Genomic DNA, 25700 nt, shown 5'->3' on the forward strand with positions numbered 1-25700 from the left:
TCAACGGTCTATTCTCAGGTCATTCAATCAATTGTTCCTCAAATTTGCAAATAATTATTATTTTATATACAGTGGTGTGAAAAAGTGTTGGCCCCCTTCCTGATTTCTTATTTTTTTGCATGTTTGTCACACTTTAATGTTTCAGATCATCAAACAAATGTAAATATTAGTCAAAGATAACGAAGAAATCAGGAAGGGGGCCAACACTTTTTCACACCACTGTACTTGTATAAATCGTTGTCTGGTTTTAGCTGGCAGAAATGTTCCTTTGTCCTTGGAAAGATTTGTTTATTTCGGGCAACTGACTTTTACCAGTGACTTGTAAAGCAAATAAAACGAGTGGCATTTATTACTTGCTTTTACGTTAGGCAGTACAGAATTTTATTTGCTGATATGTTTTTTTGTATACATCAAAGTGATGTGAAAAAATGCATTTATGTGAAATATTAGATACGTTCTTTTAAAAATAAAATGAATGATTTACTACATTTCGAGAAAGATCCACAATCAGTAGCGTTTTTCGCTTTAATCATGAAAATGGCATATACAATCACAGCAGAATGTAAACGAGGCACTTAAGACAGGTGATTTCTGCACCCATTAGAAGAACATAGGATTCATAAAATAGCATATTCGACCACATTTGACAGGAAGATACCGATACAGCAAAGGCATAAACAATCCCCTTATAAGACATTTCAGAGCGTTTTCCATCCATAGGGAATCAGCCGACCATACAAGCTTGCATAGCAATGACAACTAAGAACCTTTTTGGTTTTCTCTTAATTTTTCTGCGTCTGAGGGAGAGGAAGTGAGCGTGGTAGCCTCGTGCATCATAGACGCATGCACTGACAGCATGATTTTCAACACCCACACGGTGGGTGACGGCTTATTCTTAGTAAATGAAAAAAATGATAATCTTATTACAGAAATCGGTCTTACAGCACAGGATAATTTTCACAGTCTTTTAATCTTCACACAAGTCTAAATAGTTTTAATTGTAAAATTCTGTGATTAGAATAGGCGAACAATGACATAAAATAGCCAGCCCTCATCTAATAACAGAATGAATCTCACCAAAACATGTCCAGGTCAGATTTAACCCTACAATCAAAAGAAAGAAAAAATGCAAGCTATATAAGGAAATGAATAACTCTCTTCAGTGTAATGCATCTGGACGTTTGTTTTTGTAAATGAACTGAATATTCTAGAAAAACATCGTAACTGTGAGATATTAATTACGTTGTTTTTCTCGCAATTCTGTGAAAAAAAACGAGACGTAAACTCAGAATTGCGAGATATAAAAAAATTGGAATTATTAAATTCAGAGTTTATATATTGCAGCTCTTTTTCTCTCAATTTTTTGTTTCTGCAATGGACTAAAAATTTTTTTTTTAAGTTAATTGCGACTTCTCAAAATTCTGACATTTTTCTCACAATTGCAAGTTTATATCTTGCAATTCTGAGAAACAAAAAAAAAAAAAGTCTGAATTGTGAGGTAAAACGTCACAATTACCTTAAAGATTTTTATCCCATGGCTGAAACAAGTTTCCATAAAAATGTGCTTAATAGTAATAAAAATTTTTAAATTATAATAAAAATGCAAAAAAAAAAAAAAAACCTTAATACATGAATTTTCTTTTATACAAAATGGGGTGAAATATGGCCTGGACATGTTATGTAAGATTAAAAAATGTTAAGCATCGATCACACAAAGCCATCTACCTCAAATGGACTCAAAATTAAGAAATGATCACTTATCTCTATTGGACTGTGAAATCTGTTTAGTTTCACATTTCAGCATTCGTTTAACAACTAACAGCATTTGAACTCAGGTGTAATTGACCTACCTCTCCAGACTCGAGAACAAACACACTAACCGCTCGCTAACAGACTGTTTGCTCAGCCCGGAAATAAATGGTCTCATTGTGATGTGTTTACTTCTTACCTGTTGTTTATGTGTATACGGTTTTATTCTTCTTAATTAAAGCTGATCAAATAACTAACATAGCCTGTAATGTATGTCATCTTAGATAGGCTTGCATTATGTCTTCTTTGGAAAATATGAATGGAAATATTGCTGTGGAAAAGTACTTCAGAACTACTGTTGACTCATGTTTGCATGTTCCTGGATGTTGCATGACTAACCTGGTTTGATATGCACTTTTAAACAAAATAAGGGAGATAATCGAGCAGAGGAGAAGGAAAGCAATACGAGGGATATCACAATGCGACATGCAAACATCAGTCACTATGGCTTTTTGACTAAATAACCTACAGTTTCCTGTAAACACATCAATGAGTGTTGGGTTTCAGTCGCTCTATTCACAGACAGCTGCATTATGCAGCAATCTCAAAATACAGCGCTGCACTGCTTCAACATCAAAACCAGAGGGATCAAAGCCAGAAAACTGCTACATCAGATGTGTAGCGAGCAGGTAACCTGACAGGATGTGATGTCATGAACTGAGAACTCATAACAGTTTGCATGTCAAGCTACCAGGTGAGTGCATGTGGGAGGAACTGAGCATGATCGTGATTATCGTGCAATAACATACAGGTTTCCAATGCGTCCACTTGCCTAGTTGTCTTTTTTGTCTCCACTGTCCAGCTGATTCTAAAACAAAAAAAAAACAGACAAAACAAGAAAAAAGCGATTCTCTATGTAATTTGTAAATGTGATTTTGTATTGTTCTTGGTCACATATTCCTTACTGTTTATCTATAACAAATAACCTCTTTTTACTAATTTGTCAAAATATTAATTAGCATTTACAGTATAAGTGTAATTTATTAACATTGATTTAAATTATTATTTGTATTTTGATTTCTATCTGCTAGATTTCATAAATTATAATTAATCTTTCTACTGTTTATTATTTTATTACAAAATTTTGATGGGATTATTTGAAACATGGTAGTCATACAGTATTTGTTTAAAACATGCAAAACAATACAGATTTAAAATATCTAATACTTTGTTATTTTAGTATCACTGAGATAAAATAGTTTAATAGATTTTTTATATTAACAAATATGTATTTTTTTTATATTACAGTTCATTAATTTATTTATACTTTTTAATGTTTATTATTTTAATGTTTAATGTTTAGTACTTCAACTTTAAACGTGTTTTTTTAAGGAAAGTTATATTGTCGTTTTCATTTTTTGTAAATATATCGATATAGTTTTTATTAATTGTTAGTTATATTTAAATATTTAGTTACATTTTCTGTCTTCACCTTAATTTGAAAGTAGTTATTTTGATTTTATTTATTTGTACTGTTTTTTTTATAAATCTTTATGTAGTTTATAGTTAGTTTGAGTTATTTTAGTACTTCAGCTTTAAAGGAAAGTTTTTTGTTTTTTTTATTTATTTAATTAATGATAATAACTGCTACTTTCTAAGCACGTGTGTAATATCATACGGTTGGTTTGAAATTCAGGTGAGTGTTACCTGAAGCTCCTGGTGCTCTTGAAGGAGACTGTCATATTCTTTGGTCAGTCCTTCAGTTTGTTTCTTCATGGCGTCCAAATCTGACTTTGACTTTTTCAGAGCTACAGAAAAGCAAACAGCCGTAGGTCATTTGTTTAGCAGAATGAGTGTGGAGTGTCTGTCTGGCTTGTGCTCACCATCTGTGCTGCTCTTGAGCTCCTCCGTCAGTCTCTGCACTTCTCTCTTCAGCAGTTTGTTCTCTTCTGGATCTTGTGTCTTCCCTCCTTCTCCTTTACCGTCTGTAAGTGCCTGAGGATGACAACAGTTTGTTCTTCTATTACTAAAGGGACTTTAAGTACACCAGTTCCTCAAACACTACAGTAATTTATTCTATTCCTCCTCAACCAGGATTATAACTTTGATAACTTGATAATATTTATATTTATCAAGTTGTATTTTACCCCAAAATTGGCAAAAAATAAAACTATTTTGTATTATTTTCATGACATTCATTGAAATTTTTTTTCTTTATTTTTGTCTTTTGATTTTTGGGTAAAATGTGGTGCGGGTTTCATTGATTCAAGTAAATCAAATAAAAATTATTTGACAATTATATCATGACAATTAAATTCTTAATTGAAAATATTACTTTTATTCCTTCTCATCCATGTTTATCACTTGGATAACTTTTATAGAGATGTGTGACTGCTGTAAAAAGTGAATGTCCAGGTCATATTTCACCCCAACAGAAAAAAATTATATGAAAACTTTTTGCATTATTTTCATAAAAATTAAATGCTTAATTAAAAATATTATTTGTTATTTCTGTCTTTTGATTCTGAGGTGAAATTTGGTGCAGGTTTCATTTAAGTACAAACTTCTTTGCATTATTTTCATGACAAATATGATTTAGGTCATATTTCAACCCAAAATCAAAAGAAAAAAAGTTATCTTATGCATGAAAATAAAAACTTTTTTGCATTATCTTCATGAAAATAACATTATTAATTGAAAATGTGATTTCTATAAATCTGTCCCTTAATTTTGGGGTGAAATGTGTTGCAGGTTTCATTAAAGTAAAAATGTGTTTGCATTATTTTGATCACAGCTAAATTCTTGATTGAAAATATTTCTATGGATCAGCCTTTTGATTTCGGTGTGAAATATGATGCAGGTTTCATGGGATTCCAGCTTTTTAAGGCTTTTAACCTGTTTGAGCATCTCATTGTCCTCCATGTATTTCTTGGCAGCTTTGTTGGCGCTTTCAGCCTGAGTCTGCAGAGCGGCGCTGGTGCCCACGGCCGTGGCCAACTGGTTAATCAGAGTGATGACTCTCCTCATGACACTGTGAGAAAACAGCACCAGAGTTCAATACCACAAGACACACTGCTAACGGGCGATGTCATTGATGACTATGAATGCGTACAGCCACAGGAAGAGCGAGAAACCAGAGATGTAGAGGTTCCTCTGGGCTCGGAAGAGCTTCATGTGCATGTGGTCAAACATGTTGGGGTGCAGTTTGGCGTCTTTGCTCTGGTCAGCATTTGAGTACTTCCTCACCTCCCGCAGGGCGTCTGCAGCGGGTTACAACACAAATTTGGGTCATTTCCAATCTAAATGTATCCACCCTCTGGTCATCCAAAATGTAGATGAGTTTGTTTCTTCATCAGATTTGGAGAAATGTAGCATTGCATCACTTGCTCAGCAATGGGTCCTCTGCAGTGAATGAGAGTCCAAACAGCTGATAAGTCAAGTCAAGTCAAGTCACCTTTATTTATATAGCGCTTTTAACAATACAGATTGTGTCAAAGCAACTGAACAGCATTAATTAGGAAAATAGTGTCAATAATGCAAAATGACAATAGTAAACATAAAATTTTTCAGTTAAAGACAGTTCATCATTGAATTCAGTGATGTCAACATCCAGCTCAGTTTAAATAGTATCTTTGCAATCAAGTCAACGGTATCGCTGGAAATGAAGTGTCCCCAACTAAGCAAGCCAGAGGCGACAGCGGCAAGGAACCAAAACTCCATCGGTGACAGAATGGAGAAAAAACCTTGGGAGAAACCAGGCTCAGATAAAAACATCACAATGATCCACAAGTAATCCACACCACTCCAGAACATCAATGAATGTCTTGAGAAGCCAAAAGCTGTGTGTTTGTAAGAAACAAATCCATCGTTGAGATGTTTTTAACTTCAAACTATCGTTTTCGGCTAAAATATAAGTTCTCTATCCATAGCATTGCTTCCTACAGTGAAAAAGTCATCTCATCTGAATCAGGAGAGAAATCTGCACAGATCAAGCTCTGTTTACAAGCCAAAACGGTTCTAAACAATGTGGGTGTGGGTGGATTTTGATGTGAGAGACAACATGAGAATGATTTTTTTACAGGAAGCAACAAATATGTGGCTGGATTTTGTTGTGAGAGACAACAGGAGATGGACTTTTTCACTGAAGGAAGCATTATCATGGATTATGGAATTATATTTTGGCCAGAAGTGAAGGTTTGAAATTAAAAAACGTCTTAATGATGGATTTGTTTCTTACAAACACAGCTTTTGGCTTCACAAGATGTTAATTGCTGGACTGGAGTGGTGTGGATTATTGTGATGTTTTTATCAGCTGTTTGGAGTCTCATTCTGACGGCACCCATTCACTGCAGAGCATCCATTGCTGAGCAAGTGATATAATGCTACATTTCTCCAAATCTGATGAAGAAACAAACTCATCTACATCTTGGATGGCCTGAGGGTGAGGACCCTCAAGCAAATTTTCAGTTTTGGGTGAACTATTCCTTTAAGACAAGGCAATAAAACAAGAAAATGACATACCTAGAAAGAGAACGATGAGGATTATTATCATGGTGAGAAAGCCCTTGTTCCAGAACTGGGAAAGATGGTTCCAGATGCTCCATTTGAAAATACTCTGCCATCTGCAAACATGGATGTCAGTAAGAGCAAGTGGACAACAGCGAACACAAGTGAATTACAAGGGAACATTGTACCTTTCAGCGGAGATGAAAGGTAGACACAGGATGACGAGAACACCAATCTCCACATACAAGAACGATGCAACCGCAGTCCACTGCAATGTCATTTTGTATCAGCTGTATGACAAAATAAGTAATAAAGAAACAAAAATGTGTTAGTCTTTTATACACTTATACGATCAGGTAATGATGTACCACATTGAAAAAAAAACCCAATTCATGCCTTACTAATCAAAGCTGTTATTACTCTCAGATAATCTACTTGTGGCATTATGCCTGGATCAAAGGTCTTGTTCAATGACATTTCACCTGCTTCTTCCAGTTACACACTTTGACACAATGTTTATTAACAGGAAGCATATGTCTCATGTTTTTACCACACAAAACATACACACAACATATAATAACAGTATTTAGAAGTATAGTGCACTTATCAGACCGCAGCGCAGATTTATATAACCATGTTCGTGTAGTAAAAATGCGTAAGTGTTGAATTATATTGAACATTAAGTGTAAATGAACAACGTACAGGGTAAGATGATATCAAACAGGAAACGAACAGTCCACACAAAACTCAAACGCAGATCAAGTAGAAATTACGACACCACCCACAGAAGCAGAAAAGCGGTATGTTTACATCTCACCTGCGAATGAAGAGAACCTCCAGAGAAATTTCGGACGAACCACACAATTCAGGAAAACTAAACTAAACGCGCACAGCACAGCACTGCCGTCTCACGCGAGTGACGTCATTGTACCGCGCACCTCGCATCTTGCGCGAGCGCCTGTCGACATGAAAACAGACAAAAATGAACACACAACTAACCGAATCAAATGTTTTTCACAAGAAAATATTTAAATACTATGATTGCAATCATGCTATTGTTAATAGCAAATACCATATTTTTACACAGACGAGCAAATAATAAATAAAACCGACAGCTAATATAAAACAACAGCTTAAAAGCGTGTATTTTAAAAAGAACAGAACAATCATGCATGGGATAATAATAATAATAATAATAACGCTCTCAGATGCATCTTAAACATTTAACAAAGAATAACTCAAGTTACCCAGATATTTTTGTTTGATCAGACTCTATTTGTATCCTATCGAAGTGTAAAATATGTATAATATATATTTGTCTGTAAACTGATGCTTATGTACCCTCTCTCCCCTCTTTTTCCTTGTTCCTTCTTGTTGATGCATGTGAAATGTTGTTATACAGAGGGAGATGGCATTGTACATAGTTAGTTGTTGGCAATAAAGCATTAATTAAAAAATAAATAATAAAAATAAAAAAATAGACTCGCTTTGTAGCACTGAAATTCACATAAATCCCCACAAGAGGGCGAAACGCATTTAAGTTCAATAGACTCAGTTTGCAGTGATGCAATTCACAAAAACCACCACAGGAGGGCGAAACCAATGTAAGTTAATTAGACTGAGCGCTGTAATTCGCAAAAAGCAATTAAGTTTATTTTACTCAATTTGCAGTGATGCAATTCACAAAAACCACCACAGGAGGGCGCAACAAGTTTAAGTTTATTAGACTCGGTTTAAAGTGCTGTAATTAACCAAAATCACCACAGGAGGGCGCAACCTGTTTTTCAATAGACTTGATTTGCAGAGCTGTAATTCACAAAAACACCACAGGAGGGCGCAACAAGTTTAAGTTCATTGACTCGATTTAAAGTGCTGTAATTAACCAAAATCACCACAGGAGGGCGCAACCAATTTAATTTAATTAGAATTAAATAGAATATTGTTTAAGCATAACAATATATATTTTTATTATTTTAATACTTATTTTGTGTATAATGCTTTGGCAATATTGTATGTAAACAGGCATGCCAATAAAGTACTTTAAATTTAAGTTGATTTGCAGCACTGAAATTCACACACACGCAAAACACCACAGGAGGGCACAACCCGTTTAGTCTTTTTAGACTTTATTATATTTAATATTTTTAATCGTATTTTTTATTCCTTACTCAAAACCTTATTTTAATAAAATTTTTATAGTTGCTTGTTTTTGTTAAATGATTTCTTTTAATTGTCGTTACTTGTTTTGTGTGTAACACTGTAGCAATATTGTATTTAAAACAATCATGCCAAATTAATTCTCTTCAAACTGAAATGTATTTGCAGTAGTGTAATTCACAGAAATGACCACAGGAGGGCGCAGAGAACACGATTTGCTGCGTGTTGTTATTCACAAAATCTTTTTTTACAAATACATTTAGGTCTATTCATCATTTATTTATTTACTTTGAACAGAAGAGAGGACAGTGTAAATAGTGCTGATTGGCTGTTCCTGCAATGCGTCATATGTTCTTCTGCTCTCACCGTCTTGCAGAAGTATAGCAGAGCTTTAAGATCGTTAGGCTGGATTTATAGCTGTGCAGTTCATAAAAAGCACTTGGAGCTTGTTTGTGATTAGTTTTGATTGGCTTTTCATATTGCAATGCATTATGGGTATGTTCTTCTGATCTCACTCTCTTGGAGAAGCATAGTGCATTAAAGCTATTACATTTGATTTAAACTTGTATAAATATGTCAAATCACCACAAAAGGGTATGATAACTTACTTGAACAGTGGTTTGCTTAAAATAAAATATCGTAACATTAAAAATATTTACCCAAAAATAGTTTAAACAACTATTATGGTTTAGCCAAATAACAGTCCTGTATTTAAAATAAAAAATACTTGCTGGTGAGTATCAATGACTGTAACTTACACAATGACGGTGACAACTATTAAAATATAAATATTTTACTATTTAACAGACAAAAGGTGTTAGGTTTAAACTACAAAAGTTCTTCATAAGCTCTGTGGTACAGAGATCATTGTTCGTGCTTACGAGGTTTAAACAACGAACAAGACAAAAGGAAAACCACAGTGTTTGTCAGAGTCTCGGTGGTGCAGTAGCTAAACACATGACTTCCAGTCCTGAAGCTGTGACAAAGATGTGTTCAAATCCTACAATCACTACATTTTAACTAGTCTAAGACTATACTAAATCTAAACCACCAGTTTTCCACATGCTCAGTGGTTAAAGTCTTCACTCTGAAACACAAAAGTCTGGGTTCAAATCCCACAACAGACAAAGTTATGCATCATTTAACACAGATCTCTCAATAAAACCCTGGTTAAAACCTTCAGCAGCTCCACAGACTCAGAGGCGCAGGAGATCAAGCGTTGTGTTTTAATCATGAAGATCTGAGTTCAGATCCCACTATTGCTTACTTTACATTGATCTCATCCAACAAAACCACTCAAACGCCAGAAATGAATGTGAAGTCCATGCTGGTTCAGTGGATAAACACACGTTTCTGAAGACGCGGCTGTGATGGAGACACGGGTTCAGATCCCACACACTTTAACTGCTTTATTGGAGAAAAACACAGGTCACATACAGGTAAAGAGTCAAACAGAGGTTCCTTCACACATCTCCACAAGAGACCTGTGGCTCACTGGTAAGAGCGCTGCCTCACGGGTTCAGAGGTTGCTGGTTCGATCCCAGCCGGGTCTCTGTGATATGTGTGAATGCTGGAGTGAGTGTGAAGGCGTGCCTGAAGAAGGGGGATACCAGTACGGTCTCCCTCTGGAGCGTCCGGCGCCGTGACCAGCAGGGGTTATGCTTTTAGACAGACTGGAAAAGAAAAATAAAAGTGTATAAAAACATTCGTCCTCCGTCCCTTCCCCACCTACTTAGGTTACCATCATTTGCTTTTCAAAGGAAGGCCCCTCAAAAAGAAAATGATTGTAACCTACATGTTTAGTGCACTAGAACACATTCACACATGAGATACATCACCTGTCCACGAGCAGATGAGCATCATTACAGTCACTGTCTGTCCACACGTCCCAGAGCGCTGCTTTACAATCCACAGCACATCCCTTACTCTGGAGACACAAGAAGACACACATGAAGATATTATTAGACATATTTCATATCTAGTCTAAAAGTTGTTAATAGAGAAATGCATTAAAGCTGCATATTTATAAAACACTGCAGACTCTTATTATACTTCAGTTAATGTTGTGATTCAATCTACTGTTTGTCTCAGTTTCATTCTGATGATGCTATTAATAAATAACTATGAAACCTATAAAAACACTTAACAGAAAACAACAATCTACAAAACATCAGAATAAGATTACAGAAACCCATCGAACGTGTCCAGTCACTGACTATAAACTGCTCTTACATCAAATGTAGTTTATTGCTGCATGCTTGTAATATTACTACATATGTTAAAAATAAAATAGTATTTGAATGGCTGCGCTCTACTCTAACTCTAACTATATAGTTATTACTAGTAATAACTTCTGTTTTTACTTTTTAGATAAAAGAGTAGTTTCAGTTTAATATGTTGCAGGCTCATTTATTGGTAATAAATAATTGGTAATAAATAATACTGATGATAATAAATCATCAAAAAATATTGGGCTTGTTTTGGGAGCTTCGGTTGCTTATTTGTCTCGCGAGAGTTGGCAACAGTGAAGGCAGTCAGAAGAAGAAGAAGAAGAAGAAGAAGAAGAAGAAGAGAAGCAGGAGGCAGCAGCAGAACATCAGCTTCACACAACAACAGCTGACTCGAACATCAATCCAGTGTCAACAGAGACAAACAGCGCGATTCCTCATTATTACACTCATAATGTCGCTATCAGAGGGCGATTCGTTCAGAGATTATGAAAGAACCGCAACAACAACCGTGTACAGCGCGTACAAGTCATTTAACGAGAGAAATTGGCTTTAAGCGGAAAGTTACTTACAGGTGAGTCGGGTCCAGCGTTTCATCGGATTTTGTGTGGATTTTAGTTGCAGCTGAGCTGAAATATGTGTTGTTGAAGCGATATAAACAGCTGTCATCTGCAGGATCTGCGCGTGTTGTTGTGACTCGAGCGTCTTCAGCAGCCGAAGCTGAACCCCGCTTGCGCCGCCCAGTGGAGCGGAGGAAAACTGCACTTTAGTTTTTATCATTCTACTGTTCGTGTTTTAGTGCTAAGATCACATGCGAGACTTTAAATCATGAAGCTTCAACAGAAGCGTGTTTAAATCCCACAGATGCTGTGACCATGTTTTATCCAGTCTAAGCCGAAGTTACTATACATATGTATACAAGCTCTGTGTATTTGCAGTGCTGTAATTCACAAACTCACCACAGGAGGGACTGTTTGAAGTGTTCTGACGTTGTAGTGAACTTCAGTGTGTCGCCCTCCTGTGGTGAGTTTGTGAACTGCAGCGCTGCAGATCGAGTCTAATGGACTGTTTAGAGTTGTGCTCTGCTGTGGCACGAGAGTAATTGGGTATTTTTCCACAATGATGAATGATCATAAACATTTTGTTATGTAAAAAGCACAGTCTTGAGGTTTAAAAAAAAATTAAACCGATAGTAATAAATGCTAATGTAAAAGACCAAAAACAACCCTGAGTTCAGTGCAGTCTCTGTGGTACAGAGGATAATTGTTCACCTTTTGAAATAAAATTACTGATTCAAATCAAGCAAGTGTTAAAGTTTCTTGTATCATTTCCAATCAAGCACAGAGTTTGCAAACACTTGGAAAGATAGTAAACCGCTCATTTGCGCTGAAATCCAGTAGAACAGTGGTTAAACACACAAGTTATTAATAAAATTGCAACAAAGACATGAGCTCAAATCCTAAAGGTGAAGTGATTGTCTTTTACTCAGCCTAAACTTATGGTATGGTAAATCTGAAATCTAAGAGATCAAAAACAAATGCAATAGAACATCACAGCTGTGGTTCAGTGGTTAAAGTCTTCACTCTGAAACACAAAAGTCTGGGTTCAAATCCCACAACAGACAAAGTTATGCATCATTTAACACAGATCTCTCAATAAAACCCTGGTTAAAACCTTCAGCAGCTCCACAGACTCAGAGGCGCAGGAGATCAAGCGTTGTGTTTTAATCATGAAGATCTGAGTTCAGATCCCACTATTGCTTACTTTACATTGATCTCATCCAACAAAACCACTCAAACGCCAGAAATGAATGTGAAGTCCATGCTGGTTCAGTGGATAAACACACGTTTCTGAAGACGCGGCTGTGATGGAGACACGGGTTCAGATCCCACACACTTTAACTGCTTTATTGGAGAAAAACACAGGTCACATACAGGTAAAGAGTCAAACAGAGGTTCCTTCACACATCTCCACAAGAGACCTGTGGCTCACTGGTAAGAGCGCTGCCTCACGGGTTCAGAGGTTGCTGGTTCGATCCCAGCCGGGTCTCTGTGATATGTGTGAATGCTGGAGTGAGTGTGAAGGCGCGCCTGAAGAAGGGGGATACCAGTACGGTCTCCCTCTGGAGCGTCCGGCGCCGTGACCAGCAGGGGTTATGCTTTTAGACAGACTGGAAAAGAAAAATAAAAGTGTATAAAAACATTCGTCCTCCGTCCCTTCCCCACCTACTTAGGTTACCATCATTTGCTTTTCAAAGGAAGGCCCCTCAAAAAGAAAATGATGGTAACCTACATGTTTAGTGCACTAGAACACATTCACACATGAGATACATCACCTGTCCACGAGCAGATGAGCATCATTACAGTCACTGTCTGTCCACACGTCCCAGAGCGCTGCTTTACAATCCACAGCACATCCCTTACTCTGGAGACACAAGAAGACACACATGAAGATATTATTATAAGACATACTGCTTATTTAAAAATTCAGAATGGAAAAAAGTTAGTCTAAATAAGAGTTTATAAATGTAAATTGACAACATAAACTGGATTCCTAAACCTGTGCAGTGTAAAAAAAAATATTGCAGCATATATTATACTTCAGTAATGCTGTAGCAATAATAATATTTTGGTTCATGGCACTTTTCTCCAGAGTTTAGACGTTTTTAACTAAATAAATGTGTGTATACATGAACACATTGGGTTTCAAAAATATTTAATATATAAATGTTTAAACACAATTTGCATTAACTTGTTTATCCACTGTTTTTAGTGGTCTAGAATCGCTACATCACTGAATTATAGATTTAGTGAAGAAAAAACAAGCACAATCTAAGTGTCTAACATTATCTACAGTAATACTACAACACCAGACTGTCTGAACACATAGCTGTCCAGTAATAAACATCTTTTTTAAACAACGTGCTTTTAAGCTAAAGACCTCATCAACATTTTGTAGTGAGACACATGAAATGCAACACATCCGACCCATCATTACATTAATCTGAATGAACTGACAAAGGTGCTCTGCTATGAAATATCTTAAATACACGCATATAAACTGACACAATTACTTATATGAAACATAACTACTATTATATAGTGCAATTGTGCAAGACCATAGAAGTTCACGTTACTTACAGGTGAGTCGCATGACACTCGATTCCAGCGTTTTATCCCACAGTGTGTTGGTTTCGTTTGCAGCTGAGCTGAAATATGTGCGGTTTAGTGACATTTAGAGCTTTAACAAGCAAATAATCTGCAGTTTAGCGTGATGTTGTTGTGACTGTCATCAAGCGTCATGTTGTCAAACAGCCGAAGAAGTGAGACTCAGACTGAAGGTGAAGCCCGCTTGCGCCGCCTCGTGGAGCGGAGGGAAAACCGCACTGCAGTGCCGTTACTTCATACAGTATCTTATTAAACACAGCTCTGTGGAGCAGGAGGAAATTGTTCACTTTGGAAAACGATAAGCAATAGGAAATAAACATTTTATCTAAATAACACATCCGATCCAGGACTTGAACCAACAACAACCACTCTGGTTTTAGGACCATGTGCTTCACCACTGAGCTTCCAGCCAAGCTCCTGCAACAGACCCATGAATGCAGGCCTAATGTGTTTCAAACACAATTCAAAAGTTTGCATTTGATTTGGGTTGGAGCCATCAAGACCCTTGCATTATGCAATAGACTAAATAATAAAACTATATTGAAGTAAACAGCATTCAACAGTGAAGTGCTGGTACTATTTCACATCCAAAATCTAAATTATTTCACATCCACGTGTATATATATATATATATATATATATATATACACACACACACAACTACTTTTTGATTACTTTTGACATTGACATTGATTTAAATAGGGTAATCTTTTACCATATTGATATAAAAATACAAAGAGTAAGAAAATATATTGCTATTAACAACATGAAGTGCATTAAACATTACATTATGTCAAGGTTTCCCAAACTGGTGTCTGTGAAGGAACTGCAGGGGGGTATATGAGTTTAATGAAAAGCTAATAATTAATTAAATCACGAACATGTAAAATTTAAATAAATCATTTTAAAATACCATTGATCAAAATAAAACACTTACTAAAAAATTAACTATTTTATTTGTTTACCTGCATGCCATGTGATCATTAACCAACGTTAGAAACCCATGAACATGCAAATGTGATAGATAATTATTAAAATATTTATTTTAAAATCTCAGGAGTGCTTCAAGTAAATACATTAGGTAAAAGAGGTTAAAATTACAAAAAAATATTATTTATATATATGAAATATATATAAAATGATTTAGAAATGCATCATTTGACCCTTGTAAGAAACTATTTAACAATTATTTTTGACTGAATTCATCTTTTTTCAATTATATACATTTTTCAGCATAAAACAGCATACATATTCAGATGTTTTTTTATTTGTGCCTTTATTATAACTTATAAAACAATGCATTCATTAAAAACAACTACGTGGAGCCGTATGTACTGTGAAGGAAGTCCATGACGGTAGACGTACTGGATAGATTATTGAACACCCTCCTCTCGGGCTGAGAGCTGATGCGCTCCAGCATGTAAATCAGGTGATGGTGGAAACAGGTGAACGGGGTCCTGTGTTCCACAGCGATGTCCACCCAGTCCCACACACACTGCAGTGGGGTCTCCTCGTACCCGGCAAACATGGCAGGATTGGCCAGCAATCCCCGAGCAGCCATCACACCTGCAGAAGTCCAAAAATATCAGACACAAAAACAGCATAAACAAGAGAAATGAAATCAGATGGCGATTAAATGACACGCACCGTCCACCCCTGTGAGCTCACAGATGGCCTCCACGTCCTGCATGCTCTTGATGTCACCGTTAGCGATGACCGGGATGGAAAGACTGTCCTTGATGGTCTTAATGGCATCGTAGTGAACGGGCTGGTGCCTCTCGTCAGCTGTACGACCGTGAACTGTAATCCAGGAGACTCCTGCTGCCTCCACCTTCTGACAGAGATCCACCGTCTTCCTGATATCCTTGTGAATTCTGAGGACAAATCACATGTATTTATATATAGTGCTTTTCACTATACATATTTCAAAGCAGCTTTACAGAATATCATAATGTGTGTGTGTGTGTATATATATATATTTATATATATATATATATATATTCATGAGAGTATACTGTACTTATGCAGATAAAGTTGGACATACTTTAATAACCAACTTTATATAAACAGCTGTTATATAGTATATATAGTTATATTCTGTGATGACATCTTTAAACAGTGTTTAAAACACATTTATTTTATTTACATTAATTTATTGATAGTCCAATTGTCCAACAATTTCAACAACTTTCAAATTAAATAACACATTTTTTGTATAAAAAAAAAAAAGTTTTCTAACAAAAATACAAGCTTCATATTTCATATTTTCTGCATGTAAATCTCTGTAATGTTGTTTCACTTTGACTTCACTTGTAAGTGCACTGCAACCCTGAATACTCCTTGTCATGAGCACATTTTAAAGTCAAGAAATCACATCACCTTATTTTAATGGGTAATGCATAGTTGGGATTGTCGATTTGGTTTCGGACATGTCGAACCATGTCTTTCACTAGCTCAGGTTTGTTAATCAGACACGCACCATAGCCTTCAGACATGGCCCACCTGCAACGAAAACCAGAAGAATTTGCGGATGCTACAAATGCAATCTGTGCAGAAAATGTTCAAACTTCAATAGAATTAAACCACCTGTCGATTACAAAATCGGACATTTTTTCACCCCTACTGTGTTTGTTTATTAATTATTTTGGGTAATTTGATTACAATTTAAGTTTAGTATCCTTGTCTCCATTTAACACAGTTAAATCCACGCTTTGCATTAAATTCAGACTGAAAAATGCACAAAACATTCAGCAGATTACATCTGGCCCTGCACAGCAATTTTTTGACATATATGTTGAGAAAGTCAACCCACATCCCATGTTTAATACACTGCTTTAAAAATCTTGTGTCAACTGTCATTCAGGGTAAATAATACACATTTTGTAAACATACTCTGAATATTAGCATTACCTTTGTGGACAGCCGCAGTTCAAATCCACCCCATCTGAGAAAGCGGAAACCACACACGCCGCATCTGCCAGGGTCTGTGCATCCTTTGCAGCAAACTGGACGATCAAGGGCCTGTCAGCTAAGAAGCAAACAAATGTCATTTGTAATTACTGAGCAGAAAGCTGTGCAAGTGATTCAATGAAAAGTAAAAGGTTGCCTTGCATTAAATTAGTCTCACTGAGGTCAAATACGAGTTTATGAGAAAACAGGATCATTTTACACCAATAAAATATTCGGACAATTAAATGTATTCCTGTCTGGAAATGATTATGGAAAATAGCTGAAAATGTTAATACTGTGCAGCAACATATGCATGATGCATGGTTTTCACTGTTTAATGATGTGTGTGTGTGTGTGTAAAACAAATTATATTTGAAAAGGTTCACTAATATTGCAGTGGTTCAGCTAGGTCTGTTAGATTTCCATTTATCTACTTTCACTACACCTAGAGCAGAGTTTTTTTAGCTGAAATAATCAGTCTTGTTGCAGACAGCAGGGAAAATACATGCATATAATAATGCAAAATTAAATAAATACTTAATTCTTGCTGTTAATGTTAAAGTTTGCATGCTCAAACTTTGTTATTTTAGCATAGATTCTACTGTCACTTGATTATATAGTTAATAATAATATCTGGCCAACTGTTTTTGCATATGTTAAGCTGGCAATTTTTATGCATTACCAAAATTATACATTTTCCTGTTTAAACAATGCCATGCTGTAATACTGTAATAAACCTCCCAGAAAATAAATGCACACAAACAAAAATAAAAACATTCTAGTAGAATATTTTATGGAATATTTGTTTTTGATGATCATATGAAAATAGATTTCTAAATAAATAAATTTCTAAATAAATAAGTAAATAAATACATGTTTTGTTTAATTTTGTATGATAAATTACTTTAATACAGCATGACAATTTTGATGTACGATGTAAAATAAAGTAAAACCAGTTGAGAACCACTGGCTTAGAGGACAACTAGTTGAAAAAGCTTACTCTTATTGGTGGTGAATTCACTGTCTCTAGCTTTTGCAGAGCGCATGAAATCAGCTGCAATGATCATTGGGGTGAAACACACATCACAGTCATATTTCCTCACCAAACATCTGAAAGCCAACCTGAAAAATCAGGAATAAACAACACAGAAAACCATTCGTATCAGCACAACACATACAACATCCGCCTACATTACAGGAATCAATTCAGTGTTGTCTCTTACTTCGAGTAGCGGACCATGGGTGCACACGCTCTGACTGGCCTTCCCCTGTTAAACAGGTCCATGATATTCCCACTGTCAGTGTCCACTGGGAGTTTACTGTGGACCTCTGTCATGATTTCCGCAACTTACAGTTCTAAGAAGTCACTGGAAAAGCGTGCGGTTCAAATACTCAATATTAAATTCCGTATTAAAATGTATTCCATTGTTATTACAAACAGGACGCATGTATTTCGTTAAAAAAGCGAGTTCTGAATAGTAAACATTAAGAATATAACACGCGTGGATACAACCAGCTTCGTGAGATTCACATGCGTAGCTTCTCGCTTCCTGTCTCAGTGTTGGTGGGTGTTTAACCTTTGACCTCGTATCCACAAGAAACGAAATTCGTATTTATTTACATTGATAATGTGATAACTAATTTACATAATTGAACAGAATACATGAGAAAACTTTCTAAAATGAGTTAAATTAACATTAGCATAAAATTGTGTCCGTTCGCGAATTTATAATGATGTGACGTCAGTAAACCTAATTAATATTCATGACCAATCGCCGTTGCTCTCCATTCATGCTGTGACGCAGGGATTGTACGTCACTGATGAAGTGGCAATGATGGAGGCTAGTCCGGAATCAACAGCGAATTCACTGCTGAAAGATGGTAAATCCAGCTTTAATAGGATTTCTCTTTTCGAATTGTATGTGTGCATGTGTTTGTACGTTAACCAGGCTGATTAATCATCTCGATCGGCGCCTTTAGCTGCAGTAATAGCACAGTAACACACATACCCTGTGTATTGTAATGTAGCAGGTGTTCTGACAAATAATGCTACCTATCAGATTATGCTACCAACACTGTATTTATCCTACTGTAAGGGTAGGGTTAGGGTTGGGGTAGGTGTACATGTTAATAAAGCCTCACACCTTATTAATATCATGCTGGAAGCAAAATCTGATAGGTAGCACTTTTCGCTATGGAATTATGCTACCATCTGTTTTAATGGGAGGTAGCAAAATCGTCAGAACACTGGATCTCCAGGCAGGTAATGCGATCTCCTGTTATGTGTTTTACAAATCCTGATCCTTTTCCTTCCAGAGTGCTACACTGATTTCCTTAAAGAGGATTTCGATGTGAAGACATACACAGCTCAAGCCATTCATCATGCTGTCATTGCAGAGCAGCTGGCAAAGCTGGCAGAGGGCATCAGTCAGCTGGACAAAGAGCTGCACTGCCAGGTGAGTCACACCTGTCAGGATGAGCAGCTTTCAGTGCAGATCCATGTTAGCATCATGTTCAGAAAGTTAGAAAGCGCCTTAATGCTTTATAGGTCATCTCTAAGCACTGGAAACTACATGAGCATTAAAAAAACTACCAATTATAACACGCATTATAAATTGCATACCAATATTTTGTGTTGTTTTTGATCACAGGTAGTGGCTAGACATGAGGATCTACTAGCTCAGGCAACAGGGATCGAATCTCTTGAAGGTAATACTTCATTATCTGCTTTACAATTTAAGATCACAATCATCAGTTGCATTCAGTTTATTATGTGATCTAATAATATTAGTTTCAAATCCATTTTTATCTGCATGATGCCTCATTTGAAGTTGTAGGAAATGGATATTTCACAAGCATATAAAAATGACATTTGAAGTATTCTGAGATGACATATATAGAAGATGCAGTGTGCAACTTTTCCCCCTTCTAGTACATTTACAAATAGTTTTCCTCAGTTTTCAGGGGAATCATCTATACGACTTGCCTATAGTTGTCTCAGCTTTATAATCTAAGAAAAATAATTAACATTAAAAATTAACATTAAATCACTCTGATGAATTGGAATGACTTCAGATGATGCCAACTTTAAATCAGCATACAAAACTGCCAAATTTTCTTTATATTGCAATCATTATGATCACAACATGTAATCAAAGCTTTAATGCATTAATTGTTTTTGCTTAAATGATTGTGACGTTAACCAGCTGCATCATTTGTATGCATGGACATTACTTTGACACAGTCACTTCTGATAACAGATTGTAATTAATTGTAATGTAGAAAAATGCGTTTTCTGTGAAGCTGCTTTGAAACGATATGTATTGTGAAAAACGCTATACAAATAAATGTGAATGGAATTGAATGTACGTGCATTTTCAGCAGCTGTCCACCAGGGGGATCCCTTGTCACATCTCAAATTCTTGCACAGTGGATGCAATTCAGCTCATTCTGAGCATGGAAATTATGGGTGTTTTTGCTTCTAGGTGTCTTACAAATGATGCAGACCAGAATTGCAGCTCTCCAGAGTGCTGTGGACAGGTAAATGACTCCATTGAAGGCATTGAAATGATCCATGTTTTTAAAAAAGTGGTGGTCACATGCATGATTAATAGATATCAGAAAATGTGCTATTTGTGCTATAAATTGAAAATTGCAAGCACCAATTAGTCAGACTGCTTTGCAGTATTTTATTTATGCATTTCTTTTTTCTCTTTCCTTCCTTTCTTAGGATAAGAACCAAAATTGTTGACCCTTACAATAAGATTGTGGCGCGGACAGCCCAGCTCGCCCGCTTACAGGTTATTTTATTACTTTTATATCTCCTTTTGTCATCTCATATCTGTCTATCCCTGGATATTCCAACAGAGACATTCTGCAGAACTATAATTTCTTCATTGCCCTGCTTTACAAACACTGTGCGCCTTCGCTCAGAGGCATGATTTCCATGTTTATTGGCTCGACATCGGAGATAGAGACAACCCTGGCTTCACAATTGTTTGCAGTCAAGACAGATTCTGTATTACACCCAGCATGGGGGGAAAAAAAGAAATACACACAAGCAAAAAGAAAATCATTCTGGCGCAATAGATGTTTTTTAATATTGATTTGAGATTATCACATCCCAAAAAAAAAAAATAAATAAATAAATACAATGAAAATATAGATTTTCAAAATATTTTAACATCTAAAAAGAATAATAAATGAATAAATTTTACCAAAAATAAAATTAATTTAAATAATTTGTCTTTCAAAAATCTTTTAAGAGTGTATTTACCATGACCTAATATATCTCTTAAATGATTTGTATTTATTTATTCACTCTCATGTCATTCTAAATCCATATACTTTTGTTTCCTTCGAGGAACATAAAACTAAGTATATTTGTGCAGTATTTAAGATTTGCAGTCTTTTTTTTCAGTGACAGTTCATAGTGACGTTAAAAATTAAAGGGGTCCTATTATGCTTTTTCACTTTTTCAACTTTAGTTAGTGTGTAATGTTGCTGTTTGAGCATTAAAAAGATCTGCAAAGTTACAAAGCTCAAAGTCCAATTCAAAAGGAGATATTTTATTTAACAGAAATCACTTTTCAAAAACTACAACGAACGACTTGTTTGGACTACAACGCATATTTCCGGGATTTGTGATATCACAAATATCGACGAATGGGACGAGACCTGGTTGAGCTGCACTAGAGAAGGCAACAAGTGTTATCACTATGTCGCAGACACGCTAGCTTTCCCAAGACAGACGAACTTAGAGTGGTTACAATCATCCGGGTTTAAATCGCGCTCAAATTTATTTGATATTGACGCAATATTTACACTGAAGCTCGCAGGCGGCTATGGTAAGGGGCATGACATTTCCCGACCAGGCGCCGAGTGCTGCCAATCACAGCACACACTGGCCCAGCTAACCAATCACAGCACATTTCGTATTTCAGAAGGCGGGCCTTCATTTGATACAAGAACTATTCGAGCCGTTCATGCCAGACTGGGGAGAGAGGTGTTGTAATAATGTAAAATATGTGAAAAATAATGTGTTTTTCGAACAACCTAGTATGAGAGCCTGTTCTAGTACACCCCTAAAACAAAATCAAGACTTTGTAAAAGAGCATAATAGGACCCCTTTAATTTCTGTCAAGTTCCACAAGCAAAACAACAAATAAAAAAAAGTCTGTAGTGCCTGTGTGCCATTGTCCATATCTTCTGAAGCTTGTATGGTCTACTTTTACTGTGCTTTTTGTTCTCTATGTAACTTGACAGATGTGGTCGCTATGTATTTTCATGGTAAAAAAAAAAAAAAGTTCAAAACATCTATTTTGGCTGAAGGAAAGTCTGTGCACCTGCTAGTATCTTTGTGTTGCAAGGCAAGAAAATGCACGCTTTTATCATGTTTACTTTCTGCCCCCCGGTTCACATGATGTCATCATGAGTGAAGCTTCAAGTCAATAAAAGTCCATTTGAACCTGGAAAAGAAGGGTCTCTCTCACACTCTATCAGTCACACATGTGAATACCCACAGCTGTCCCGCTCTACACGTCTTGTGGATTTGCATGGTCTTCGGTCCTGGTTTTTAGTGGCTTTGGGGAATTGTTATTAAATATGAATGAAAAACAGCTGTGGAAAGGTCGCTGTGGTTATGAAATGCTCCCCTTTACTCTCAAAACCCCTTTCTGCTCCTTTTCTTGTGCGGCTTTATTGAGGTGTAGAAACACATTTGCATTTTTGTGTTTGCTAATCAGCATAGCACCATGATGATCCGTCAGTTTATGGTTTTGCATGCAGCTATATAAAGGAAATAAATTTGTAAAGGAGAGCAGGGCATGTTGTCAGTATTTCTGTGCATAGTCTTTTTATTCTTTCAGTTCTTTAATATTTTTAAAATATTGGCAGATACGTGAAGGTCTTAGCCACAAAAAAAAAGAAAAACACGAATGCAGGAATTGCACCAGTGCTATTTTACAGGGGGTAAAAAATGAAAGTTTGTTGAGCATGGGGCAAATTGTCACAATTATTGAAACCTATAAAAGAATACATTTGTTTGAAATATGAAAATATCTAGTCTGTGTGAGAATATGTTCTTCACCAGTGTATTTGAAATCTAATATTAGTTTGCAAAAGCATGCATCATTATTATTATTGTTCATAAATGTTTTTTTTAAACATGAAACATTGCTCTAGTCTCCCCTACTTATTGTACTATTACATTTTTGTGGTTGACTATATCTGATGGCACAAATAGCTTCAGAAGTGTGAGACTTTGTTCATTCCATGTTGTTTTTGTGTCTGGGTCTGTCCTGTCCTTGCCTTTAGCAACACATTTTTATAATTTATTTTTATTCCTCGTAAGAATAAAACCAGACCTGACGATGGGGACACAGCTGATTTTTTTTTTATTTTGTCCTGTTTTACTTTTGTAATTTTTCTGTCACAATATCTGACGCACTGTCACCCCAGGACAAAGCAATCAGTTTCAGACACACACAAAATCAGATGCACGTACCTTTGGGACAGTTCAGCGGCACCTATTCACTGAAAACCAAAAAAAGAGTGACCTCCACGAGTCCTTCATCCACCTGCTGTCTGCCCACAGGCTTGATCGTCGCCACACTATACTCGATGTGTGGCTCAGTTGCATGATTTTAGCACAAACGCACTGCTTTACGAGCATTTCCTATTTATTTTTTATAATATAGTGTCTGTTGGCTGTTAGGGTGTGAACTAAATGTTTATTCATGCCTGTTTGTAGTATGTTATGTGTGTGAAATGCATTGATGATTAATTGATAGCATATTCTAGTGTTAAAACAACCCTGTGAGATGATGCACATCCTTCTCCTTAATTAAATTAATCCAAAATTGATTAAAGCACCACTTAAAAATTAATTCTGAGTCTATTAGCAAAGATTTGTGCGAGGGGAAAAAATGCTGTTATCCTAGTTAAAGACCCTTAAAAAAGACCCCCAATTGGTCTCTAGATGTAGGTGAGGTCCCTCCTTCAATTTAGGTCTATGTTTAATCCATTATTAGTCTTCCAGACAAAAATGATAAGTTTGATTAGTAACACCACACGTTTCCTTAAAGGGATAGTTCACCCAAAAATGAATTGTCATCATTTACTCACCTGTATGAGTTTCTGTCTATTGTTTAATACAAAATAATATATTTTGAAGAACGTTGGTACCCAAACAGTTGCTGGTAGCCATTGATTCTATAGTATTTTTTTCATACTATGGAAGTCAATGGTTACCAGCAACTGTTTGGTTACCAAATGATCTTCTTTTGTGGTATCTTCATTTTTGGGTGAGCTATCCCTTTAACAAGCCACACTATATATCCTTCTTGTCTGTAGCACAAAATGTGTGTTACAAGGGATGATAAGGGATCATAATCATGGATATTAATACCATGATTTTACACTAGTAGCATGAATTATGAGTCACGAATACCAGATTTCAGTCTATATCATGGAAACTATGGTTGCCATGGTAAATTTTTAGATGGAGGATTTCACTTTATCATAATGTAGACATCACTGTCATTACCTTATCGTTGATATTTGCTTGTGCTGGCTATCATAGACCCACAAGTCATTATGTTATTTGATGAACGCAGGAATGAGAAGTCTTATCTTATTCTGTCTGGCAGGTGGCGTGTGACCTGTTGAGAAGGATTATTCGCATCCTGTACCTGAGCAAACGACTGCAGGGGCAACTGCAGGGGGGCAGCAGAGAGATCACTAAAGCTGCCCAGAGCCTCAACGAGCTGGGTGAGTGACCTATCACGATGAGCGTCTACTTTACTCATCTCTCGTGTCCTTCAAAACATTTATTCATAATGGGGCACTCTGCACGAGTGGCAACACTTTACCTCTGTTGTCTTTATTGGGTTGTATCACGTCCATGACGGCTAATCAGAAAGCAAGTTGGTGTAATACTCTTAAAAATAAAGGGGGGTTTTGCAGCAATGCCTTAGAAGAACCATTTTGAGCTCTCCAAAGAACCTTTCAATGAACAGTTCTTAAAAAAAAAAAAAAACTTCCAATCGTTCTTAAGAAAATTCATAATCTGAAGCAGTGGTTCCCAACCCTGGTCCTGGAGGCACCCCAACACTGCACATTGTGCATGTCTCCTTTCTCTGACGCACCAATTTCAGGTCTTGAAGTCTCTACTAATGAGCTGATGACCTGAATCAGGTGCGTTTGATTAAGGAGACATGCAAAGCATGCAGTGTTGGGGTGCCTCCAGGACCAGGGTTGGGAACCACTGATCTAAAGAACCATTTTCCACTATAAAGAACATTTTGTGGAATGGAAGCGTTCCATGGATGTTAAAAGTTCTTCATGAAACCATCAGGCGCTTTCGCACCAGAGGAACCTTTTCATAGTTCCTAGAACTATTAGCGGAAGTTCTCGCTTTTTGGCATGTTCGCACCGCAGGAATTAAGAACATATTTAGTAGTGCTGGGCAATGATTAATCGCATCCAAAATAAAAGTTGTTGTTTGTATAATATATGTGTGTACTGCGTATATTTATTATGTATATATAAATACACGCACATACAGTATATATTTTTTAAATATTTGCATGTATATATTTATCTTCATATAATTTGTTATATATAAATTAGAGCTGTCAAATGATTAATCGCATCCAAAATAAGTTTGTTTACATAATATATGTGTACTGTGTATATTTATTATGTATATATAAAGACAAACACACACAACATATATTTTGAAAATATTTATGTATTTACATGTATATATTTATATTCATATAAATTATATAATATATAAATATATTTCATATATAAACGTAACTTATTTTTCTTAAATATATACATGCATGTGTGTATATTCATATATACATAATAAATATACACAGTACACACACATATTATGTACACAAAAACTTTTATTTTGGATTAATCATTGCCCAGC

General features: G+C 36.0%; 3 protein-coding genes and 1 long non-coding RNA gene across 6 annotated transcripts in view; 1 reads left to right on the forward strand and 3 right to left on the reverse strand.

Annotated features, from left to right (window-relative positions):
• Window positions 1-1454: 1454 nt before the first annotated feature.
• LOC107658955 (B-cell receptor-associated protein 29-like) lies at window positions 1455-11319 on the reverse strand. Of its 3 annotated transcripts, XM_016447697.1 has the most exons (9): window positions 11213-11319; window positions 10251-10339; window positions 6444-6545; window positions 6271-6371; window positions 4862-5009; window positions 4645-4780; window positions 3633-3744; window positions 3457-3557; window positions 1455-2617 (listed from the first exon to the last, which is right to left on the reverse strand). In XM_016447697.1, exons 3-9 carry the CDS (start codon window positions 6533-6535, stop codon window positions 2582-2584), a joined length of 726 nt encoding a protein of 241 aa, XP_016303183.1. In that variant the 5' UTR covers window positions 6536-6545; window positions 10251-10339; window positions 11213-11319; the 3' UTR covers window positions 1455-2581. The 3 variants fall into 3 exon arrangements, with proteins under 3 accessions (XP_016303183.1, XP_016303182.1, XP_016303186.1); XM_016447696.1 differs by lacking the exons at window positions 10251-10339; window positions 11213-11319 and adding an exon at window positions 7073-7183; XM_016447700.1 differs by lacking the exons at window positions 10251-10339; window positions 11213-11319 and adding an exon at window positions 6958-7004.
• A 709-nt stretch (window positions 11320-12028) lies between these two features.
• On the reverse strand, window positions 12029-13946 carry LOC107658956 (uncharacterized). Its single transcript, XR_001630857.1, has 3 exons — window positions 13781-13946; window positions 12976-13064; window positions 12029-12810 (listed from the first exon to the last, which is right to left on the reverse strand). It is a non-coding gene; the product is annotated as an uncharacterized LOC107658956 (long non-coding RNA).
• A 1100-nt stretch (window positions 13947-15046) lies between these two features.
• On the reverse strand, window positions 15047-18327 carry LOC107658779 (tRNA-dihydrouridine(20a/20b) synthase [NAD(P)+]-like). Its single transcript, XM_016447429.1, has 6 exons — window positions 17980-18327; window positions 17757-17878; window positions 16718-16835; window positions 16187-16309; window positions 15455-15681; window positions 15047-15373 (listed from the first exon to the last, which is right to left on the reverse strand). Exons 1-6 carry the CDS (start codon window positions 18090-18092, stop codon window positions 15123-15125), a joined length of 954 nt encoding a protein of 317 aa, XP_016302915.1. The 5' UTR covers window positions 18093-18327; the 3' UTR covers window positions 15047-15122.
• Window positions 18328-18564: 237 nt separating this feature from the next.
• Window positions 18565-25700, forward strand: part of LOC107658957 (conserved oligomeric Golgi complex subunit 5-like) — a 71146-nt gene continuing 64010 nt past the window's right edge. The window contains exons 1-6 of the mRNA XM_016447701.1: window positions 18565-18637; window positions 19073-19212; window positions 19408-19465; window positions 20242-20296; window positions 20487-20556; window positions 24406-24526. Of these exons, the coding sequence (XP_016303187.1) occupies window positions 18589-18637; window positions 19073-19212; window positions 19408-19465; window positions 20242-20296; window positions 20487-20556; window positions 24406-24526 (493 nt within the window). The 5' untranslated portion in view covers window positions 18565-18588. The remainder of the gene's footprint in view (window positions 18638-19072; window positions 19213-19407; window positions 19466-20241; window positions 20297-20486; window positions 20557-24405; window positions 24527-25700) is intronic.

The sequence above is a fragment of the Sinocyclocheilus anshuiensis genome, unplaced genomic scaffold, assembly GCF_001515605.1.
Source record: "Sinocyclocheilus anshuiensis isolate Anshui unplaced genomic scaffold, SAMN03320099.WGS_v1.1 scaffold283, whole genome shotgun sequence".
Classification (NCBI taxonomy): domain Eukaryota; kingdom Metazoa; phylum Chordata; class Actinopteri; order Cypriniformes; family Cyprinidae; genus Sinocyclocheilus; species Sinocyclocheilus anshuiensis.